At 37.2% G+C, this 25,734-nt stretch overlaps 1 protein-coding gene across 1 annotated transcript in view; it reads right to left on the minus strand.

Moving 5' to 3' along the window:
* Window positions 1-25,734, minus strand: part of LOC120777845 (peroxisomal membrane protein PEX14) — a 141,036-nt gene that overhangs the window by 95,185 nt on the left and 20,117 nt on the right. Inside the window, exon 4 of the mRNA XM_040109381.1 lies at window positions 24,159-24,327. Coding sequence (XP_039965315.1) covers window positions 24,159-24,327 — 169 coding nt within the window. The remainder of the gene's footprint in view (window positions 1-24,158; window positions 24,328-25,734) is intronic.

A 25,734-nucleotide genomic window follows, 5' to 3' on the forward strand; every position in this document is an offset into this window, starting at 1 on the left:
TTGCTGTGGCGTGCGAGAGCAGCTGAGCATAAATATGGGTAGTATTCCTCCGGTGTCTATGGTTCATGCCCTTGATTTAAAGAGAAATACGTTTTCTAACAAACGTTCATTTTAAAATTCAACATTATTGTCATGTTGTTTTTGTTGTTTTAGCGAATACCTAGACCACATTTGGATGGTAAGGATTCGCTAACTTGTCGTCGGCGTCTTCTAACGGACGGCTCAAAAAACGTACTGTTTCAACAGGGTCGGACAAAGAGGTGGCCTGTGTCAAGCGGAGACTCATTGCATGCAGGACATATATTAGTTGTGTCAGGGTCTATTCTGGATAAGCAGGAGTTTAACCTGCTACAGTATCCAGAACGAAGCTATGCAAGAGTCACTCTCGTTTCTTGCGGCAACTCGAGCTCTTCGTCTGCAAGGCGTGGTTTGACTCCGAGTACGCCATTCACTAGAACGGAGTCGGTGAAAGTGTTGATGGCTCCACTGTGAATGGCGGTCAGTGCTTGCGGGAAGTTAGTTGCGTCCGAAGTCTGGTCGGCGCATTGTTTAATGTCGTCGATGTAATTGAGGAATGACCTTCTGATGTTCCTGGGTTGCCGACGATCCAATTAAAGAGATCTGCCAGTTTTTCGCTGCCACTTGTGTCGGCCGATTTTTTTTTTTAAATTTGTTTTGTGCTGATTATTTTGTCTCGGTGACCAGAAGAAAGTTTTGAAACTTAAGCCCAGTGAATGCGAAAGATGTGCAATTTCCTACAGTTTTGAATAATTTTTGGTACAGTTCTCTAATTTGATGATAAAGCATACTCTTCTTCTTCATTCCTTTTTTGCTCTTCCAAACATCCATAAGGTTATATAGGGGCTTTTCTAATTTTCTGCATGAGTTCCAATGGCACAGTGCTCAGCTTGAAAATCTGCGAATATTGAAAGCCGAAGGCTGGGGCCATAGAGCTCACAAGACTCTAACAAGTCGATGAAAATTATTATTTCCAGCAGATGTTTGAAACTTTCCAGTCCACTCGGCTGACTCCCGATAGAGCACCGAAATTAAATGATGGACACTTTTTACATTAATTTTCTTATACCACATTGACACAAAAATTCAGTCTAATTGTGATTAAAGAGCTCCAAGCACTACTCAGTGTCACTTGGAGGTTAAACACTTTTGAAACGTTTTTTGAAACCGATATTGGGTTGTTTAGTTGACAACAGGGTTATCAGAACCTAAGTAAAAGTACTAATAATTTACTAAATTCTGGCATAAATTCTGTTACAAGTTCAGCACGTACAATTTCTCTTGGTATTGATAACACGGATCGAGCTAAAGACTTTTTTGATACTCTCAACACTTCTGTGGAGTACTCGGCATCTCTTCCTCGTTGTATGCTAGAGCAGAATCATGCTGGAAGATCCAATGCGCTTCACTGATGAGAGGTTTATTAAACTACTGTATCACGCCTTCTAAGACATCCGGCTGGTACAATTTTGCCCCAGTTTTAGTCACTTTTTCACGGAAGTGAAGCATTGCTATGCCTTTACAGGGAGCAGGAGTCGCAGTTTAGCAGCCTTCGATGACTTTTTTCTTTCTTGGTTTATCATTGATTTCTGCAACATCTGGTGCAGCTACAGGGTCTAGCACTCGAAGTGTAACCAACTTCAGACCGTTCGCGCTGCTGTCGCCCTGGAATAATATTATATATTTGCTGAATGATAATTCGGAGTATTGTTCACAAGTGTACAAAAGTGTTTTGCCAAAAGTGAACGCAAAAAAAGTGATCAGCGATGGAATTGAAACGTAATAATGCGATTGCTTTATATTTAGCTGAAAAATCACAGCCAGCAATTCTTCGTGAGCTCGAACACCTTAATGTGAATAAAGTTTTTGCTTATCGCACCATCACTCGTTACAATGATACTGGTAGCATCGCAAAACGCCATGGAGGTGGTCATCAAAAGACTGCAACGCCACGTGAGATGTTTCGGAAAGTGAAGAAGCGACTTGAGCGAAATCCACGACGAAGTGCCAATCAAATGGCTAAAGAACTGAAAATACCCGACCGGAGCATCCGACGCATATTGAAAAATGAGCTCAAGGTCAAGCCTTACAAGTTCCAAAAGGCCCATGATCTCAAACCGAAGCAGCAACAAGTAAGACTTGAGAGAGCGAAGCAGTTGGCCGAAAGCGGTCGGATTCCGAACATTGTGTTTTTTGACGAAACAATTTTTCCAATGAGCAATTCGTAAACTCTCAAACCGAAAGGGTTTACTTGACCGACCGTTCATACGAGAATCTAAGTCATCGGTTGGCCACCTGGAGGCAGCACCTGCCACAAATAATGGTTTGAGTCGCTGTCACCGCTGATGGACGCTTTCCAATTGTTTTCATCGAGCCTGGCGTCAAAGTAAATGCGACATATTACCGGGATAGTGTTCTAGAGGCTCCTTTGAAGCTGTGGGCAAACAAACATTTCGGTCGCAAATCATGGACGTTTCAACAAGACTCAGCACCGTCTCACAAAGCGCGAGTGAACCAAGAATGGCTGAAAAACAACGTTCCGAACTTCATTACGACCATACAATGGCTCTCGAATTCATTAGATGCGAATCCAATGGATTATTCTCTCTGAGCCATTTTGGAGAGCAAGGTCCAAAGTAAAAAATACACGAGTCTCGGGATGCATGAAGAAAGCCATTGTCCGTGAATGGGCCAAAATACCGGCAAGTCACATTCAGGCAGCTTGCGAGTCGTTTTTTGACCGTCTCAAGGCCATAGTCAAGGCAAAAGGTGGTCATTTCGAGCAAAAGTGAATTGGTCCTTAATTTATGATTATTTTCACACATTTTGTACTTTAAAATAAATAAATATTACTTTTTTAATTGGTTACACTTCGAGTGTCGAGTGTTCCGTTATAGTGAATTTTCTTTACAATTTAAGACGCTTAACTACTCATCAGCACTCTTCGTTCACACTCTTTCTCTCTTCTCACTTACTACAGATGTAAAGATAAGCTTAGAAAATGAAAGTGAGTCTACAAACGGCTTCAATATATTCACTTATTTATCAAGGATTTGCCAATTACGTATTTATATATACTTCGTAATACAATATTATGTGAAATTGAAAAACGGTTAAGCAAATATTTCAATGCATCACAGCATTAAAGGCTCAAACGCTCTGAAGGCAACAACCCAGGCAAATCCTCAATCGACAATTGCGGAAAATCAAATGGCACTCAAAGACACACATTCCGTCGCGTTCAACCCTGCTTGGTTGTATGTGTGTGTGTTAGTCCCTCAAAACATCAAAAGCCATTCGAGTTATCCAAAACAAATGTAATTGTCGAAATCAATTGGCTACAAGGGCGATCTTTGATAAATTTAATGCGATAAAGAAAAACGAATGTGAACTTAACGGAAATTGATTTAAATCAAGGTTGCACGAAAATGAAAGCGCAAGCGAATGCGCAATAACAAAGTAAGCGATTATAGAGTGCCGTTATTTGCATGCTGCCATGAAGCGCTAATATGTGTGTATGTGAGTGTGTGTGAGCCTGTAGGAGTGTGGGTGAAAGTACTCGATATTGTAACGCTGGAATTGAAAGTAAAAGATTGTTGAAGGTTTACTTGTATGTGTGTGTGTTTTTCATGTATACGTGTTTGTTGGTGTGCTTACTCGCATGTACATATGTGTGCGTATGTGTGCCTGTTGTAAAGGGCAAGCAAACAATTTCTATTGAGCATAATTAATTGGATTTTTTTGCATCTATGTATGTGTCTGTATGTGGTTAGCCAACTACTTAGCCAAACATAGTTGCCAGATGTTGGAATGCTGGATTAACTTCGCCCTTACCCCAACTCATCAACGCTCATGAGCAGGAATGTGCATGTGATCATGAAAATGTACACTTTTATTTATATATTGCCAAACACACGCACACACATCCACCTTTATGTAGTTATTTGCGTGCGCTTGCTGGTTGCCTAGTTTATGCTTAGCCGACAGGGCAATGTGTTTATCCCTTTTCCAATACATTAAGCAGGCGCACAGGTAAATAGGCTGGCAGGTTGCTATAATTGGCTATTATAGTGAGAGTGTATGTGTGTATATGAGTATTGTGTGTGGGCCACTTGCCTCTATTGAATATTTATGTATGTGTATTTTTGTATTTTCACGCTTCCACGGCGCTACAGTTCATTAAATTTGATTCGGAAAAATTACCGAAGATATTGCTGAATATTAAGGCAGTCATTGGTGCAGCTCGCAAGCTCATTGGGTCAGTTAATCACAAATTACAAATGCACACACAGCCGCGGCGAAGACACGTCAGGCACCGGCCACATTGCTACCAAACACCTAAAACGGCAGACAGTCTTAGCGGCCAGCGAGCAGGTGGGCAACAATAACAAGCAGGTGAGCAACAACAACAAGCGTGTGATGGAAAGGACAACACCGTAGGTGACTGTGGCAACAGCAACATAAGTTTCGCCTTCAACAAATTAACCCAAAATCGTTTGACCCACGTCCTCAGCGCCCTCATCGCACCTATTTGTCGTTGTTACTCTAAGCATACAGTTGTTTGACCTTTAAGAGGACAAATGCCGTGCGTTGAGCATGCAAACGCACGATATTTGTATAGGCCCAGATCAGGTGGATGCTGTGGATGCCACATACATACCTATAAGCAGCAAAAGTAACTTGCCTTGTACTGGATTAGTGTCGTGTTGTTGTTATTGTTGCATAAGCTCTGCGTACTCGTATTATATTAGCTAACGGGAGATGAGCCACCACAGTAAAATCGAAATGGCGCACCTGCTCTTTGCCTGAGCTCACACAGACGCAGGATTTAAGCGCACTCACAGCCACATACACACACGCAGACTTACATTCACGTACATTCACACTCACCTGCACTTATGGTCTTTATTGGATGTCGCCCTGATGAATGATAAAGCTGCTGAGGTGTTAGTTCGCATATATTTTTGGCAACATTCGGTGCGTAAGGTCATGTTTGGGCCGTGTGGTGGTAGAGAATGCTAATAAATCTAAAAGCAGGTATCCAAAAGCAAAGCTTGTGTAGTCGCTGAGTAAGTAAGCTACGGCACATTCTCCTATATATGGTGTTGGCCATGCATATTGCGGGTTTTGCATATGAAATTGTGCGATTTTTGTTAATACAGGGTGTTGCTTTGATGTAAGGGAGCGATTTTCATTAGTAGAAAATTGTAGACTTGCTTCGATTTTCCAGAGCCGATTATAATTACTGATTTTTTTCGTGAATAACGACCGCCCGGCTGCATAAATATGCTTGCTTGATATTAAACATCTCAAATTGGCTGTTAGCAGTCCGGAAACTATAAGCTGTTGATACCAGCTCCTAGAGTGAAAATTGTCAATATTATGTGAGACTGTACTAAAACTAAACTATGGTTCAACTCGCGACCAGCAAAGTCATAGTAATACCCTGCACTGGACATTTTCTTAGCTTACAAGTGTAGAAAAAGATCTCCATCTTGATTTTGATTAGTTAGTTTCAATGGCAGCTATATGCTATAAGGATCCGATCTGAACAATATGCTCCGATATTATAGCATTGCATCTATGCCGAATTTCATTAAGATGTCTTATCAAATGCAAAAGTTTTCTATACAAAGATGATTGATTTTGATAGTTCTATTCGTACGGCAGCTTTATGCAAAAGTGGTGCTATATAGGCGATTCCGACAAATGAACTGCTTCGTGAAAAGGAAAGTATGTATGCGAAATTTCAGTTCCTTACTGAGGGACTAAATCGGAAAAATTGGACGTTATGTATAGCAGTTTTATTCCAAAAAAGTGGTTTGATTTTAGTATAAGGTGAACACAATGCTTAGTAGTATTTTTAAATGAGATGTTTTGGTGAGCTTATCAACAACTTTTGTGCACCGACCTCAAGGATAAGCTGGCCTCAGTGTCATAAATAATGTGCCGCAAAAGTCAGTCCACATCTTTATTACGTTCAAAATACATATGCTTATAATGAAAAATCGGGTTTCCAAAAGTTAGGCAACTATCATATTATATCTATTAATAGTATCCTATACCACTGAGCACTGAGTCCTAGTGCTTCGACCAAAATCAAAACTTCTTCTAAAAGCGGTGGATTCTCCGAGTTATATTGCTTTGAGTTCGATTGTTTCTTATTTTTCTTTAATTAACAACAGCGCTTCAATTGTTTCTTCTTTTCGCAATTTGGCGCCAATTGGAAACTCCAAACGAAGCCAGGTCCTTCTCCATCTGGTCATTCCAACGGAGTGGAGGTCTTCCTCTGCTTCCCCCTGCGGGTATGGAATACAAAATTATATCCCCCTACCTAATGTCAATTCGACGCCTGAGGGCCTGTTGACAAGTAATCTAATACGTATAACGTCTTTTATAGACACTTAGTATTTCAGTATCTGTGAAGCTTGTGTATTAAGTAGAGCAACAGGGACAAAATCTATACGATTTGATTTACGATTTGAATTTGTCCCTGTTTCAATGTTAAATGAACTAAATGGCTAAAGCGTTTTTGTTCAAAATTAGTCTTTTCATATGAAAATCCACCTGGCCCGGCCTCAGAGAAATGCATTTTTAATACTCGAGTAATTCAAACTCTAATTTAGTTTTACTATGCTTTTCTTGTCGTATAAGAATTTATAAAATTAAGTTCGAACACAGCTTAGAAGCATTAAGTGAGGATACAGAGACGGAAATATAGCAATATACATCATCTTAAGGGTTGTGTGGGTTTTGAGATTTCAAAAAAATTTTTTTTTTTTTAATTCTATGTAAAATATGTCTAGAATATTTCCCAAAGTTTCAAAGCAATCGCATTACAAGTGTAGGATATAGAGCCATTGGGAGAGCGGCAAACTAGACCGTTCGGCTAATTCAATATTTGATTATGTTTTTCTCGAATCATCGTTTTCAAAGTTTGTGGTCACAAGTTTTTAGAAACTAGTGAATCAATCTTATTGAAATTTCTCACAGTCTTTCTAAAAGAATGACGACGTGAATGATAAAAGGATATTTTTTCGATTGAAACTAATTATTTCAAGGCAGTTTTTGGTAAAAATTAGACCTAAATTCATACTGTTTGGTTTGAAACTTGGTCGAAAATAAATTTTTTTTCGAAATTTTTCAATTAATCACGAACTGTACTCATGTACTAACCTACTGAAAGTTGATTTTTTGGTCTTATATGAATCCTCCTCTGTTATGCTGACCAACGTGAGAAGACGTTTTGTGGCGGTGCCTCTGGAGCCAGCTACCAATGGCTGAACTCACAAAAAAAAATTTTTTACATGTACAAAATTTGACTTAATTATTGCGCCTTGATATGCTCAGAAGTAGTAAAAAAATTAATTCATTTATGTTATGAAAAAATAATTGATGAAAATAGGCATTTTTTCGGCCGTCAAAACACACATAACTGCTCAACTTTTCCACACAAAATGTATGTGCTGGTGCTGGCGCTACTGCCGATAAGAAGGAAGAAGCCAAAAAGGAGTTGCCGGAATGCGAGAAAGACGACGATATGGGTTTAGGTCTCTTCGACTAAACAACTCAGCACTAGAGTTGAGGCAAAAGCACCGGAAAACTTCTTTGGTCTTGCCTTTTGTTGCGTTTTGGTCTTAAGAGACACTCATTGTGAAAAATCACTGTTAATCCTTTATGAAACTGCCTTTCGAATTTCCAGTCATTTATTTAGAAAAAGAACTGAATGAACGAGGTTAATTATAATAAATGAAGGAATGGTCTTCATAAATTTGTAGTCTTATTTAATACCCTTAGCTCGCATCAAATAAAACTTAGAACAAATTATTTAGAAGATGTTTTTCAAGTGACCAGAACCAAACAATGTATTCAGAGGTTGACTTGGAAAACAAGCCGGTCCGAATTTCTTGTAGATATCTGTCAAAAGCAAACGTTTGCCAAACAAGGTCTTGATTTTTATTGATTATTTTGTGTGACAGCTCTTTGCTATAGTGATCCGATAGCATTTTCTCCAATACAACTCAATTTTCTTCAAAGCAAAGGACGTGTGCAAAATTTCGGTTCAATAACTCAAGAGCTGGGGGACTAATTTACTTATATACAAGTACATATGAACATGGACTCAGCTCGTCCTGATGATTATTTATATATATTTATAATATATGCGAAGGCTGGAAAAACTTGATTTTATGACCAGACAACTCCAAATGCCTTCGTTAGCACGCCATTTTGATACGCACTCTTTATTACTTCTTCGATTGTTTACTTTCTAATCAAAATGTTTGTTTGTCTTGAGCCTTGCGTTCTTACATATAATGTACATATTTGCAAGTTTATTTCCCGTTTTCCTGGGCACAGTAAAATTTATCAGTAAATTAAGCAATTTATTTTATTTATTCAATTTCGTAAATCACACAATCTGCAGCTAAGCTTTGTGCCGCACCCCTTGGCCCACCAGTTCCTGAAACCATCCTACTTGTACTACTCAACCTGCTTACGCAATGAATTATAACAATAGCAGACAGTGATAAGGTGTGTGCGTATATTTTTATGTATGCATATGTACATGTATATACATGTGTGTGTGTGTTAGAGATTTCGGCACTTTCAGACTGATCCATGTTTTCGGCTTATCAGCAGAGCTGCTTTAGCAGACAGCCAGCCGCTGCTCATGCTCTACCATGCTGCTGGTTACAAGTAAAGCTGAAGGGGAATGTTTAGCCGAGTTTGGAAAAAAGTAAAAACGAAGTAAGCTCAAGAGTTATTTGTTGGATGGAAGTGGCTTATTTTCAGTTGCCTGGTTTTGCGGCTGTTTGCCGAGTGTGGCATATGCTCTTCCTTTATATTTGGCTCGCTGTGTGAGTGTGTGTGCACACACATACATTCATATGTGGGCCTGCGGTGTTGGTTTGGTTTGCAACGAGTGCCTTACGCAAATAGACTGCGCCGCCATAGATTTTCCCAAAAATGTTGGTAATTTTTGTTTTCGGTGAATAAGCGGGAATTTGAGAGGGAAATATTCCAATGGACAAGCCAATCAGACAGTGGCTGCTAATAAGCGGTACCACATACCAAAATGCTTCAATACATGTTTCGAATAGCAGTGGAAATCGATTGCATTTATGAGATTATTGTACTATATGAATGATTTTTGGAAGGGGCAAGTAGGTGTAATTATTTAAAAAAAAAATTAGAAAAATAAATGAAATGTTCAATATAAATGCTTAATTCGTTAAAAATGTATATAAAATTTAAGGAAAGAAAGCGACTACGTTCACATTTTTGTATTATTTATAATGAGAGGAATATTTTTAGAGCTTGAGCTTATAATTGTTTGTGCCTGTGCTTCTCTTAATCGCTTCTTAACCATTTTAATGCCAAATATTAACCGGTTGTATATTGAAGCGGAGCACCGATCTGCGGATACCTTAATGACTGCAAACTCGGCTTGGCAGACACTGCAATAGTCAGGAAGTCAGAAGCTGAAGTTGAAAGAGAGCTCCTGACAGTAAGCCCCTGCAACAACTTATTAATAACTTTTTTTGAGACAAAACTTTTCATAATTTACGCCTAATTGTAGGCATCCGTCTGTATTAAGGATTAGCTTTATAGTACGTTCTAATACAAGAAGTAGTTAAGATTTTTGAAAACAAGTACAAGATTATATAAGTATTATGAAATATACATATATGTACTATATATGTATATTCACAATAGATAAAATACCCTTAGTGTAGAGATCTTTCTTTGAACCATTTTTTCTAAATCTGTTGTTTTAGTAGTGATAAAATAATAATGGTGCCAATTTCAGATACCTCAGTTATTATTACAGTTCGCTTCAACATTAAAGTCGAGGTTAAAGCAGAAATCCACCAAATTCAATGTGAATTTACTAAAAAAATATAATCTTCCATAATTTCACACTCATCGCCAGAATCGACAATCAGTTAGTCTTCCTCTTTTACTTTTTCCTTTATTGTCAGTATTATTTTCTTTGAATGGTCCGAATATTAATTTCAAATACTGTCGATGTGTTGGCATTTCTTAGTATAAAAACTAATTTCACGCTGATGTGCAGAGTGGAAGGTGGACTAAAGCGCTCAAGAATGAAGTATCTAAATAGCGATATGAAAGTAAGAACTTCCGAAAAGACTTCAGGAAAAAATGTACAGCACGTCTTTCAACTAATGGCTTTCTTCAGGAAATAGCAGAGCTCTTTGGTCATGGACATACTTGTATATGGAACTTAGAACTTGAAAATCACAAATTTTTTAAATAATTTGCATATTAAATATAAATGGGAATAAAAGTTCGCTTAAATGAAAATCAAAATATGAAAATCAAACACGTTATATTTTGAAGATTTATGCACTCACTAGGTTTTTTTGTTGTGTAATACATGAGCTGTAATGAAGTTCTTGGCAATTTGACCGTGTTATTCTCTAATAATATATTATTATTATTTTCGATTAATGACGGTGACGGGCTGTTTCAATATCCACTGCAGCAAATTTCAACTAAATTGTATGAACGAAAACATTAAATTGGTTCCATTTAAAAAAAATTTTTAAATAAAACTCATTAAAAGAAGAAGTCAAGGGAAACAGCAGATCAAGAAAGAAAAAATTGTTACACGGATGTGTGATACATTATTCCCTTGTCTAGTTTGGTAATATTTTGGCTCAAAAAAAAAACAAAAAAAAAACAACCCTAGTGCTCTCATACATATTGCTATTCTTATAATAGAAGTATATTAGCTTGCGAAATATTGTCGCAAATGAATACTTGCACGTAAGAAAGGAAATAAAATAAAATCAACTTGGTGATACGGCATTTTGCATACAGAATACCGCAATTCTTTAAAAGAATAGACAAAAGTAAGTAGACGATATGGTTGACTATTTGTTTAGAAATATGCCAAAGTGGGACAAATAACTGCCCAAGCAGGTTACAAATATTTCTTACAAAATTGTACAAATCCAGAACACACGGCTAAGCGTGCTTATGAAGCAATGCATTGTGCTTAATCTCACAGTTACTTTGCTTAACTGTTCACTCATCCATATTCGCTATGCATTAGAATTCTCGGCAGGTTTATGAAAAAGTTGTTTACAATAAAACAGTAATCGCTAAAAAGCTCTGTAATAAAGAGAGTATAATACCAGTTAGAAAAATTTATCTCTTGTATATTGCGAGACCATTACATGATTGTTGAACTCTTATTCATATGTAGAGAGGGAGAGAGAGAATGAGAGAGAGAGTTTGAGAATTAATTTAAAATAGCTTAAGTCATTCGTAAATATTTTTGTGAAGCAAGTGAATTTGTGCATTGTGGTTGCGTCTAGGAATAATGGACTTATAAATAAAAATACACATATTTGATAAAATTGCCGTTACCGTTTCAAACTGAATAATTTTGCTGTATTGGATCTAGTTTACTATAAGTCATTGCTTACTTTTTGAGTTATTTATAATATTTCTTTATTTAACCTAAAATGAATAAAAAATCCTCTGAAAGGTTCATTTGGGCGAATAAAATAAAAGTCTAGATCCAATGAGAATTCCGTTTATTATAAATTCGTTTCCAACCAAAATTAATTACAAAACTTAATTAAGAGGATATTCGAAAAAAAAAATAAATATGAATTCAAAGAATTTTTGAAAACAGTAGCGAGTTGTAAAAATTCATTAATTTTTTTCTTAATGGGTTAGGTGGGTTTTAGAGGTTCAAAAAATGGTATTTGTCGTGGGCAGCATAACTTATTATTGGTTCAACTAAAATCAAAAAACCAAAAATATTTCGTATTATATGAATAAATCTCGTTCTTGAACGAAGGACAAAAATAAATAAAATTTGAATTTTTTACAGACTTTGAACAATAATAGACATATTTGAACAAATTTTCCTATGTATTGGCTTAAAAAAATTGTTTTAATATTTTTAATAATATAATAATGTAATAAAAAATATTAAAACTCCTTCTTTCAGTGATTAGATTATGTTATTTAAGGATGTGAGCAAAATTTGAACAAAATCGCTTCATAGCTTTTCGATAAATTGTTTCCAACGACATAAAGAATTAAGTTTTGAGATAAATGTGATTAACCCTGGTCGAGACCAACGGTCTGATACACTTAGTCGAGACCAATGGTGCTTGGCTAGGCCAAGTTTTTTTTTGTTTAAAGTAGGGGGAAGCATCAAAAGCCGGAGTGCAAAACTTTAATCCGCTAAATCTAACCTACTCCCAAATCTAGACTCTCCCACGGAACCACCTGATTAAGTATTACTTCGTGGGAGGACAAGTGGTGTTTACATACATTTGTATGGAAATACGTGTTGTATTTACGCTCATATATGTACAATATAGATACATTTTTGCAATTTCTTACCTGTCGATTTGGTTGAAATAAAATTTACTGCCTTGTTCACGCTTGGCGTGGCAATAGCGTTCACAAAAAATGTAACATTTTGAGAAAAACGACATTTTTTCTTAACCTTTTAAAACGCTCTAGCGGCTAAAGTATTTAGCCTAGATAAACATACGAACCAACTTGGACATGTAACGAACATGAGAACAGATAAATCAACCGTGCGAAGTGATAGAAACATACCAAAGTTCATATATTTTCATACAAAATATATGGGGTCTAGCCAAGCACCATTGGTGCACTAAGGTGTAATATTATAATACCCTTTCTTCGTCCTTTTTGATAAGACATTCTATAGACAATAAAATTCTAGGAAGTTACCTGGAAACGCAAGTCGTTTGCTACACTCTAAATATATTTGAGTAACATTTAAAAACAAAATATCGTATGCCTGGCCAAACCCGAGGGTCTCGATGAGGGTTAAGTGTGAACCACTGGCAGCACTGACGAGGCCTGATGCGCTGAACTTTCTAAGCATCTATCTCTTACTAACATTCTAAGAGATAGATTTAAAATATTGCGAAACTATTTCAAATATATTGAACTATTTATTAAGACAAAAAAGACAAATTCGTTTTTTTTTTTTAACTTTCAAACACACCTAACTCCTTAATAGAGCACTAAGGCTAATTGAGGAGGAAAATTATTTATCACTCAGGCAAAATCTGTTAAAGTGTGCTAGCAGAAGTGTCGAAAGATCTTTAAGGGAACCCAATAAAAATATCGTGTTTTAAAAAGTATCAAAAATAAATACAACGTTTCATTAAGATTATTACTAGTTTACTCGGGAGAATACAGGATAAGAAAATATTAAATTCAAATGCATCAAAATTATATTTGCTTCTAATTTTCTAATTCAAAATATAGTCGATTCCAGCTATCAAAAATTCATTCCCATGACTATGTGGGCTAAAGAGCCATACAACTTCTTTGCAATAAAAGAACTGTTTTGACTGGATTGTACCGATATATTGTGTTGGGATCAAATTGACTTCTTCCAAGCGACAGAAGTATAATATTGTCTTCATGTGAAGATTAACGGTTGCGTAGCCACCCTCACGAAAAACTAGCGTCACAGGAATAATTGATTCCATAATAAAATCAATATAATGTAGCAGTGAGAGCGTGATTTTTGCTTTTTTCGCACAGAAAAATGAAATTTCATCTAAGGTTAACTTAAAGGGCATAATAACATTTCTATTAAGTAATTTCTTTTCACAAAAATAATGAAAAAAATAATCGAATTACTGCATATGTTTATTTGACATTTAATACAACTTTATGTGTCCAGCATAATTGTATGCTTATTTTTGCCATGCTTGGTACTTATTTTGTCATTATTTGAGCAAAAGCAAATTGCATAAAGGAGCCGAAGCTCAGGTGGCATAGCATAAGAACCGAAAGCAAATACGCAAAACAAATAGCAAATAGCAACAGAGGCAGAGGCGAGGTAACAATAAAACCTATTGTTGATAGAAGGAATAATAAGCGTAAATGGCAACAAAAAATTTGGCATAATATTTGTGCGGACTTCCGTCGCACAAACACACGCATAAAACATATATGCTTGCAAGTGTGTGTGTGTTTGAATGCTGCCTTTCATAGGTGTTTTTTAGAAATAAGAGCAGAAACGAAATCAGTTATGTTGCGCACGTACACAATTGCCACGAATCGATTAACACAGACATACATATATATTTATATACTTATTTGTTCACATACATATACTATGCTTATTTATATATACAAAATTAAAATCTAGCTTACATCCACACTTACACACATATCATCTCACATTAGCTGGCATTTGTATTTGCGTAATTTTATAAATACGCGCTACAAAATGGCCTGCAGGCCACGACGCGCCGGTCCGCTACGGAAATGCGCTCGGTATGCTAGGTCGCAAGGCTTAATGTGCGTCGCCGAAAATTTTTACCAGAAGCCAAAATGTAATTTCCTGCCCCAAAAGCCACTCACAGCGCATAATATCTGGGTGTGTGTGCACATGTGCGGTCTCTTGCCTGCTTTTGTGTACAGTGAGTCGTAAAAGTGTGCGTACATGTAATCACCGAAACATGTTTAAAGAAATAAATGTTGCTGCTGTTGGTACAGCCGAGTGTACGCAAGTAATAAAAGTTAATGCGAGGCACCCAAAATGTTTATTTGCCATTTAATTTAATATTAAGCTTTTACTGTATCAAATAATATGTGTAGTCGTGTGATTCGTTTTTTTTTTGTTTGTCGTGGCGACATGCTCTTTAATGACTTGCTTTGCGGCAAAAGGTGTCGTAAAGAGTAGAAGTGTGCACATTAAAAGGTTAATTTTTTTAAGTAATTTGCACTATAAAATAAAAAACTGTTAACTTTGGTTGCACCGAAGCCATAATATCCTTAAAAAGTGTAACCTTTATAGCTTGAAAGAGTATAAAAATGAATAAAACGATCTTTATCTTGCTTCTTATAAGCTATGCCGAATATAGTGAAGATATCTCGTAAAACAAATTTCCATGCAAGCACTTGATTCCAGTCTTGATGGTCCAGTTTGTATGTCACCTATGTCCTACATTGTTCCGATATCAGTAGTTTCCACAAATAAGCAATAATTTGGTAGAAAAGATGATGTGCAAATTTCAGATCGTTATTTTAAAAACTGATAGATTAGATCTCGTATATACAGACAGATCGTGTAGTTCGTAATGCTGATCATTTATGTATAGTATACATTTTGCAGGGATGTCGTCATTACCTGCTGGAAACCTATCTACTCTTTTGAGGGTGTAAGAATATACAGTTACAACTCTTCGCCGATTATTTAGACAAAATGTCTCCAAGCCTTCAACATTGAAATCAAAAAACCTTTGAAAGTAAGCATACAAATTTGCATGCACTGTATAAATATACCACTTTCACCTAACGTTGGAAATGAAGAATTGAAGGTAATTTTAAAAAGCGGTTGAAATGTACCTCGAGCCAAATCTACACGCATGCGTACTCAGTAGGAAAATAAAGGCAAATATCAAAACCACACACTAGAATATTGAGTCGGAGATGCTGTGCTTTAAGCATAATTTGAAACGAGAATCGCCTTCCCGCTACTAAATTACTGTGGTGTCTTCCCGGCAGAGATCACAACAATTAAAGAAGTTCTAGTAAAGATTGTGCTCACAACAAGGAATGTACTTATATATGTGTACATACGGATGGAGGATGGAGCCATGTGTAGAAGTTCACTTAAGTGCGGAAAGTTCTCTGGGCGCCATTCACATGAGAGTAGCCAGAAATGATTTTTTTACATATGACTGAAGCAGCTCACGATTTCTGGTATTAGACCAAGTATCCTCTGGGTAGCCAAAAAACATCCTTTTGATAGCAAGCTAAGGTGAGAAGGCGAAACATCCCTCCTTAGGGTTATGCGCTGGGTGTTGGAGCCGCCACGTAACAAAACGCTCCAAATGAAGAGTAGAAAACAGCCTTGCTGTTGTAAACGCGGTTCGTAAGCGCTATCTACGCCATTAAAGAAGAAAAAGACATAAATATAGTCAAACTGCTTTAAAATTACTAAAATCTTTGAGGGTTTCATCGAATCTAGATATCTTAGTGGGTCCAGCAGTCTACAACAAACCTGCAATGGGTTCTAAGACACAGTGATATGACTGGCAAACGTGAAGCAGAAGAACTGGCTATCAATTAGACTTCGCTTAACAGCTACTTGTGGATATTTTATCGACAGACAGACAGACATATTTCAGAATATTATGAAACATTGACGATGTTTGGAGTGATGCTCAGAAATAAAATATGAACTTTCTGGCAATTAAAGCATACAAAAAACCTTTTACCAAAATTTTCCTACATGGTAGTATATGTGAAAGCTCAACGCACATTAAAGGCGTTTGACAGTGAAAGGGGTGTCGTCGCGTCTACGCATTATTGTCATTGCTATCATTAGCAGGCGGCACTCAGGTTTTGTTACCAAAATTTCACTTAGTTCCATTTTAATAGCGATGCGCTGCTATTTGTGCCGCAACCATTTTCATTTGTTGTTGTTGCTGCTGTTGTTGTGCATGTATGCTATCCGCTGTTGCTGCGACAACAAATGCCGGTGAAAAATTACGCCTAATGTTGCGGCTCACATTTCCGCTTTGCCAGTTTTAATTTGCTTTCAAATCGGCGGCCTCGCTGCCAGCGAATGTGCGACGTTGAGGAAGGGGGTAGGTGAGTTGGGAGGGAGATGACTGTTGCGTTTGAAGGTGTGTGATGGGTTTCCGCACATTGTTCGCCTAATTTCCTCACCTTGTGCTAGCTTTCTTCAAGGCTGCAGATGGTTGTTGTTGTGACACATATACATGCATGCATGGTTGGATATATGCTTATAGTATGTGTGTATGTGTTTTGTGATGTGTGTGTGTGCCTTATATATGCAGCATGTACCTGCACATCTATCTAAACTTAGTTGCTTTGACACACTCATCGTCACGCACCTGTGCACACATACCCAACCATGGGTGTGCGTGGGTGTGTCATTTGATTCTTTTAATCACTGAAAATTTGCTCATTTTTGCCATGGTAAAGTTTCCTCATGCGCGTTGGCTGTCGAATTTTCGTCGGCGGCTCAAATTAACTTTTGTGTGAAATTGTCTGCCAAATGAAGGCTCTGCGGCAAAATTGGTTTTGAAAGGTTAAAAGCATTTGTGTATTAGACACTGAAATCACTTGCCGAGGAATTAACGGTGTATAAGATTTGGAATTAGTCAAATGGGATTTGGCTCAAGGATTTCTTTTCTACGTGTGAATAATTAGCCAATTAAATAATTCCTTTGATTTAGCGAATGAGTTAATTAGAAATTAGGGCGCAGCTGCATTATTAAAGATGTAACCCTTTGATGGGTTACTTGGAGTGGCGTTTAAGTTAGTTACTGACTGAAAGGCGTACTCTGAAGAAGGTTATGTTTAACACAGATTTAATGAAATTTCCATCGTTTTTTAATTTATAAACTTCTGGTTTTATTTCCCTTAAATTTAATTCTAATTTTTATCAAAAACATAGTGACCGACTCAAGGCTAAATCAAAGTAGAAAGTTACAAATACTTAGTCCTGCCATAAGTTGTGTTACAAGATCAATTTCAATTGCCATTGACCACGCAGATTTTTTCAGGCTCTCTAAATTTCAACCATAAACCCAGGAATATTGCTGTCAAGGGGTTTCCTTGTGGAAAAGGCAGCCTTTTTTCAACAGTTTTTCCTTATATAAAAACTTAAATATTTTATTAGAATTTTTTACTGTCATAAACATACAAAAGAAATATACATTGACAAAGAAATTCTGAAATTCTTTAAAAAACTCGGTCAATCCGACGCCATTTCCGGTGACCCCTCGGAAAAAAGATGTGCCCACGTTGGAAGGATGACTCCATTCAGGATAATTTAAAGTGCAAAAACTTGTGTTTTAGTTAAAATCTTAACTTAGAACTTGGACGAAAGTAAAAAAACCACAGAAAGTTGGATTTTTGGCAGACATTTTTAGAAACAAAATAAAATTTTCAGCGAAACTCAAAAAAATCCTTTGTCCAAGTTTTTAAAAATTGTATCTCAAAGATTTGCATTTTAATGAAGATCGGTTCAGTAGTTCTCGAGAAATCTTGCCAACGAACTTCAAAAACACAGTTTTGAGAAAAACGAGTTCAAAGACGGCGCACTTAGCCTACCTAGCCTCAAGCGCCTGACATTTTTGAACAATATTTTAGAGGTTATTTAGTCTAACAGACCACTTCTAAGAGCTGAAAGCCGCATTCAGTAAAAACGCAGCAGATCAACATTTCAGTTGACCTACTTCGAGGGGTCGATCAAATATGGATAATCAAGATTTGCAACGCAATTGAATTTCAATTTATGTCATGACATTTGAATTGAAATTGTTAGGAAAATACTTGACATTTTTTATGTTTTGTGACATTTCAGTGAACGCAGTGCCACAAAAATATGCGAAAGATTATACATTTTCTCGCACTTAGCATCAGGCAGAGGAGAAAAAAATTGGAAACCACAAACTTCGACTTTTAGGTACTGTTTAATGTACTGCATTTGCCCAAACTCTTCCAGTCTTTCCAAAAGCGAAACGATTTTTTTTTTTGCTCAATATGTCGAACTTTGTTCCTGGAAACATGTTTTTGCAGAGAGCGGTTACTTTAATATGAAGACAACCACAGCAGGATTTTATCGTATTCTGGTGAAAGCTCACGGTGAACATGCTCCTTAGCTAATGTGCTAAAAATATTTTACAAGATTTAAAAGTGGTGATTTTAACGCAGAAGTCGTAGAACGTTCTCGGAGGTCAAAAAAGTTTCAAGAAGAGGAGCTGGAAACGTTACTCCATGGAGATTGTTCCCAAGGACAGAAAGAGCTCGCATTCAAGTAGTCAATTCAAAAAATGTTTGCCAGATACATTCAATAGCAAGAAACTGAAAGTTCAACCTGTGAAATCATCTAAATAAACGGTAAAGTCTAATATCCGTAACGTCAAAGTAATTGGGGTCAAAAAGGTGCATCATAAACTGAAAAAATCGAGCAAAATCAAGAATTGAAAACGTAGCCGACAACCACTCAGAAAATTGATGTTAATGATTATTGGAAAAGGCCCGGAATTCACGACTAGAAACTAGAAAATACTTTATTATCATAACGACGCGCGACGTCACATTGCAAGGCCGGTTAAGAACGATTTGAAAATTCGGCAGGTAAGTTTTGCCACATCCGCCTTATAGTCCAAACTTCACTTTTTCTGATTATCATTTGTTCCAATGTTTCTTACCGGAACATGCTTCACATCGGAACGGATTATTGAAAATTGGTTTGCTTCTTTCTTGGCCGCCAGGCTGAATCAATTCTTTTGGGATGAAATCGGAATAAAATTTCAAAAACGATAAGAATATGTTATGGTTTAGGTGGACAATACTTTCAGTAACCCTATTGCACACGATACTGTATCATGTACAGATCCAATATACATAAGTCAAAAAATATAATTTTTTCTACCCTTATTATTGAGTGAACTATTCCGATAATGCAAAGTAATGTTTACAAAAAAAACGGTTCTGAATACTTCAACTTGTTAGAAAATTGCCTCCCAACAACTCTTCGTACCGCTGTTAGATGTATGACTTCGGTAACACTACTAATAAATGCGCCCAATTGTAGGCAACGATTTCAACAATCATATTAATAGTCTTCTCGAAACTTAATTTAGAACATTGGCGATATTTAGCATAATGCAGAAAATGAATATTGAAAAAGTAGTATCTCCAATCCAGAGAAGAAAAATTAGACAATAACGGTGAATCACTGAAAATACAGTACAATGAAAGAACATGAAAGCATACTTATGGCTCATTTAAGCGCCGTCAGTACTTTAAAAATGCCTAAAAGAAATGTGAGCAGTACCGCTATTCTATACCTTGCTATCTCTGAACTAACTGTAACAGACACGCATGCGTTAAGGGCTAAATATGAGGCCGCTAACCCTAAATTCGGCAAATGTAGAGTAACCACAGCTTAACAGGCGCTATGGCCTACACGACGCTCAAATAGAATGCCTAGAACAGCAAGCGGAAGCCACTAACACAGACACACTTACATATATACGTACACTTGTGCATTTACATTTATGCATTAGTGCATTGGCAGCAGTATTTAGGCAGCTTTGTGACGCCACTCATGCAGTCACGCACAAAATTGTTGATGCGGCGCTTCTCCCGCTGCATAATAGAGCTGGAACAAAATACGCACTTGTATATGTATGTATATGTGTGTGAGTGTGGTAATGCAGGTAGATGTTTGCCAACGTTGCACTTGCCGCTGTTTTTATTGCTGCGGCTATGCGGATGTTATGCTACACGAGCGTGTTGCAAGTGCAGCAGCACATGTCCATGCCAATACAAGCATACATTGATATACACACACACACACGTTTATAGGTATATGCGGCGTGTAAGTGCCGGTGCAGGGCGCATAGCGCTGGTGTCAGTTGTCATTGTGGTCGTGGTAGCGAAGTGCTGTCATCTTCACCTCATTTACGGAATGTCGGTTAAGTGTGTGCGTCTGAAATGTGCCAAGAACACGTGAACATGCACCAGCACACAGCCACACAGGCATCCATGCATATATTTGTAAGTGTGTATGTGACCATACGCAGGTAACTATAACATGGCATTCGGACCTGCGTAGCTTAACGGGGATTACCGAATTCGCTACACCATACCACAACACACACACGCACACACTCATACATGTATAAACACATATATGAGCGCCTGCATGTGCACATTGTTGCCGCATGTTCGCTGTTGTTCGTATGGCAGAGCACATCCGCAGATAATGCAACTGACGCACTTGCTGTGGCCAACTTTCTGCTGTGCTGCTCCAATTATCCAACAATGTGGTGGCCATAATTCGAGGTATGCAGTTTATTTAGCTTGCACTTTACAAGTGTTGGCTTACTTCAACATATGCTCACATACATAAATATGTATATGTGTGAATGCGTCAGTGCGTGTGGGCAGGAACTTGCCAGCTTTAAATGAGCAGCAAGTGATGGCTGTCACAGCAAAACGCTTCACACTTTCCCCGCATTTGCACTTGATTCCTGCAATATATGCTGTCACTGTCCTTCTGGTTTGCTTGCTTATTTTCTCTCGTGCTGCTAGAAAATATGTTGCTCAATTGATGGCCAAGTGCTCTCGTCTTGTAATGACCCATACCTCAAGCTCTCATTGCGTATTTTCCAATTTTACAAAGTGCCCAAGCACATCAATTGATCCCAGCACTCATTTTGAAAACTAATTAATGGCTTCCGTCGTTGGCGGCTGCCACATACATATTCTGAGTGTTAGCGTGAGTGGTTGACGATTCGAAGTAATTGGTTTGCACCAATATCCATATGTGCATGTAAAAGTTATATATCTGTAGAGAGAAGATCCGTGTCCGACACAATCCTACCGAGAACTCTACTCAAGTCGTAAGTTCTCGGAACTCTATTGCAAATTTTAAGAAGTTATATTCATTTGTCAATTGACCGTTGGTCTAACATGATCGAAGAAATAAGAACTTTGATAACAATTTCGTCTTAAAAAGCTTACCTGAAGTGTAATTTTTTTTTATAAAAATCTATTTATTTTTGGAAAATACAATTTTTTCAAAAATCACAATTTTGACCAGTCCTTCGTCCTGGATTCATCGATTGTAATAACAATTTTGGATGGCTTTTGGATTTGAGATTATTTAAAGAGAACCAATCTTCCTCACACCAAATATTTTTTCTCTGAAATCCTCTTAGATATCGTGTACGGCATCAAAGGAAATCAAAACTTTTTAAAATTGAAATGATTTTTTTATTTAGTAAATTGAATTACTTTCAAAAAAATTCCCAACAAAATCTTATTATTTAACCCTTTCTCCGATATAATATTGACTTGATAAAGTCTTGTTAATTTTCAAAATTTACGTATTTCTAATTTTCAATATAGCCGTTTTAGCTCGTTATCTTTTTCTACAAAAGTTTTGCAGACAAACAGGATTTCAATCCGCCAGATGGCGCTAGTATCCATTTATTACTAAATATAGTATGGGCTTACATTCGCAGTTTATTTTTCAAAAGTGAAGAAATTATATTTTAAAAAATGTTTCCTTAGATAAAATTAGAGCTGAAATATTTGTATAGTATACATTGTGACAAAAAAGCATCCGGAAATTGTAATTAAATGAGTAAACTGATATTTCAAAAATATGTATTTTGCTAAGCTGGTAGGACTGTTCTCAATTAATATGTCAAATAGGAGCTCAGTCTGCCAACCAGTTTGTTTATAGCAGCTGCTTAAGTCGGTACACCTCAGTAGTGCGTTGCGATTTTTACAAATATCGAACAAAAAATTTGCCGCAAATTTTGTATTTCTAACCAAACTTAGTGTGCGAAATCGTCGCGAATATTGGAAAAGGCGTACTGGGATTCAGTTTTATCAAGAACACAAGCCTATGAGTGGTACACAGCCTTCAAAGACTGTCAAGTTCGTTCAGGACGATACTTCGGCCTCTGCAACTGATGAAAATATTAAAAACGTGAAGGACATGGTGCTTAAAAATTATCAGGCAAGTAATAGAGACATGGCAAGAGAGCTCCGTTCCGTTCGAATGATTTTGGTGAATATTTTGGTTGTGAAACCCGGTCTTGCTCTATTCGCCCCAATAAACCTGATTTTTTTTTTCAAAAATAGTACCTTAAGTAGGTCTCTTTGGACCTCTTGGTCGTGCGAATTCTGATCCCACATTCATGGATAGCATTATAACCATCGATAAGACATGGATTTCTGGCTTTGACGTCCAAATAAGTCAACAATCATCGGAGTGGAAAACGTTTTCAGTCGATCGAGGAGATAAAACAAAATTCGTTGAAAGAGCTGAAAGCCATCCCAAGAAGTGCTTATGTAAAGTGTTTTAACTGGACTGGAAAAATTTGTTAGCATTAGACTATTAATTTTTTTTGCGATTTTAGGATTACTTTTGAAGGCGACCAATCGAATCGAAAAGAGTTTTCTCGCTAGCCGTATTCCCGTAATCTTAGGTATATTCATAAGTGAGTTGGTTCATATTACTGGAATATTTAAAAGCTCAAAAACTTGACACTTCAATATTCTGAATTTGTTTTGTGAGTTGCTATACTAAAAATAAAGATTGTTGAATTCCTTTCTTACTTTCTTAAAAAAACATAAAATAAAAGTGATTCTTCGAGACAAATGTAGATAGTTTCTGTGAAAACAAACAACTAATTTAATGTAGCAGAATTGTGTTGAAGCCAATCTTAATCGGTATGTGTACTCTGATTTCAATATTATACGCTTTTTTTATGTATGTGGTCACTAACATATATGCATATGGGTTCACTATGGTAGGAATTTATAAACTGTAACGATTTTCTTTCGCTTGAACCGATTATTGAAGGGACGACGAAGATTTGTATTCGTTGTTTACTTCCCGGAAATTTCGATTACAAATTATAAACTCTTGGTGGAGCATAAACTAAAGTACTTTCATGCTCGCTTACAAGCTACCATATTTTCTGTCATTGATATAGACTCTCAGTTAAGAGAGTCGCGAAAACAAAAGTCAGCACTAATTGATGAAAAATTTTGAATGTATAAAATGATGATAGCATTGTCATAGAAAAAAACATCGATTGATTAGAGTTTTGAAAATTTAGTGAAGATTCAGTAGAGAGAACAGAGTACGGACGAATCGAAAAGGATTATTTCATCAGTCAGTATTCCAAGAATATTAATCGTAACCGCATTTGTATGCGAAACCTTGTGTAGCATCAATATCATATATATAATACAGTTCTCTACGGTGTACAGTGTACACCCTCATATCATAGCTACATTTGTGGATATTTATGTGTCAGTGCCAGTGACTTATGACATTTACTGATTACTCGTCCATGGAAACTCGGACTTTCGCCGCAACTTCATGGAACTCGTGCACATTACATATCTACTTGTATATATTCACATATTGCATATATGAGTTGTGGCAGAAAACGCGGTCAGGCGCTTCTTGTTACTCATACCCATACATCCATATAAAGTCATAATTACATTCAGGAGTGTATACAGTTATTTCATAGGTATCGATTTGTATGCTTGTAAAATATTTAGCGAGTACTTACCGTTTAGTACGTGAACGCGTACGCTGGCCACATCGGCATTCGAGGGCGCACAGGAATATTTCCCCGAATCGGCCAAGTCGGCATTTTGTATGAGCAGAAATGACGTAGTAACATCGCCCTTTTCGGTAATTACCGAAACGCCGCCACGTGACGAATCATAATTGATGACCTGTTAAGTGTCGCATGCATTTGTTTGAAGAGAGGGAAGAGGAGACAAAATATCGATATGATAAGATAGCGTTAATTAGTATTGATGTAAATGAGCAATTATAATTATGTGTGCTTGCGGGTGTGCTAACTTGTATTTTATATGGGAAATTGAGAGATTGTATGCGCAGAAATGTACTTTGCGCAATTACATAATTGGATACTATCGACAAAGCGTGTGCTGCAAGCAATCAGAGTAATTATATTAAATAGTTAAAGCATAGTACTGGCAGATGTGCTCAAAAAACTAATATTCTTAATTTAGAAAGAAAGTCTTTCGATAAAAAGTCATTGCATTTATATTTATTTTTAGTTTCATGGCAACAAATATTATCTTTCACATATAAGAATTTGTGGCTGATGTCTATTTGATGATGATTATTTCGAAGTTCTCCCAAATTTACAGATTCTCTGTCTTTTCGTAATAGTAATCCGTCTGCGACTCCTCTACATTGCATATAAGGTTCTATCGAACAAACTGATTGGACCTTATCAGTGTGGCTTTAGGCCTGGAAAATCAACAACTGACTGCTATGCCCGCATTTGGTAACCCCGCAAAACCAATACGGCTGTGTAAACTGACGTTGAGCTACACCGAAAGCTCCGTCTGGATGAAAAACGACCTCTCCGAGTCTTTCGATACTAAACAATGATAAAGATAATGCAATTCCCTATCGTGCGACTTCTTCAATCTACTCTTGGAGAAAATAACTCGAGCTGCAGGACTAAACCGATTAGGTACAATCTTCTATAAGAGTGTACAGCTGCTGGCATATGCCGATGATATTGATATCATCGGCGTCAACAACGGCGCCGTTGTTTCTGTTTTCTCCAGGCTGGACAAGGAAGCGAAGCAAATAGGTCTGGTAGTTAAAGAAGACAAGACGAAATAACTCCAGTCATCAAACAAACAGTCGTCGCATTCGCGACTAGGCACCCACGTCGCTCTTGACAGTCATAACTTCGAAGTTGTATATAATTTCGTCTAACTTGGCACCAATATTAACGCCAACAACATCGTCAGCCTCGAAATACAGCGCAGAATAACTCTTGCCGACAGGTGCTACTTTGGACTGAGTAGGCAATTGAGAAGTAAAGTCCTCTCTCGACGAATAAAAACCAAACTCTATAAGTCACTCATTATTCCCGTTCTGATATATGGTACAGAGGCATGGACGGTGACAATATCTGATTTGTCGACGTTACAAGTTTCTGGGAAAGATTTATGGTGCTTTGCGCGTTGGCCATGGCGAATATCGCATTCGATGGAACGATGAAAGACCTGGTGGAGAAGTACCTAGCTGCACTTGTAGTCTCCAACTGGCGCCAAACAGTGAAGAGGAAGGTCACCTGCCGCGCTGTTATAAAC

The sequence above is a fragment of the Bactrocera tryoni genome, chromosome 5 (assembly GCF_016617805.1).
Source record: "Bactrocera tryoni isolate S06 chromosome 5, CSIRO_BtryS06_freeze2, whole genome shotgun sequence".
Classification (NCBI taxonomy): Eukaryota; Metazoa; Arthropoda; class Insecta; order Diptera; family Tephritidae; genus Bactrocera; species Bactrocera tryoni.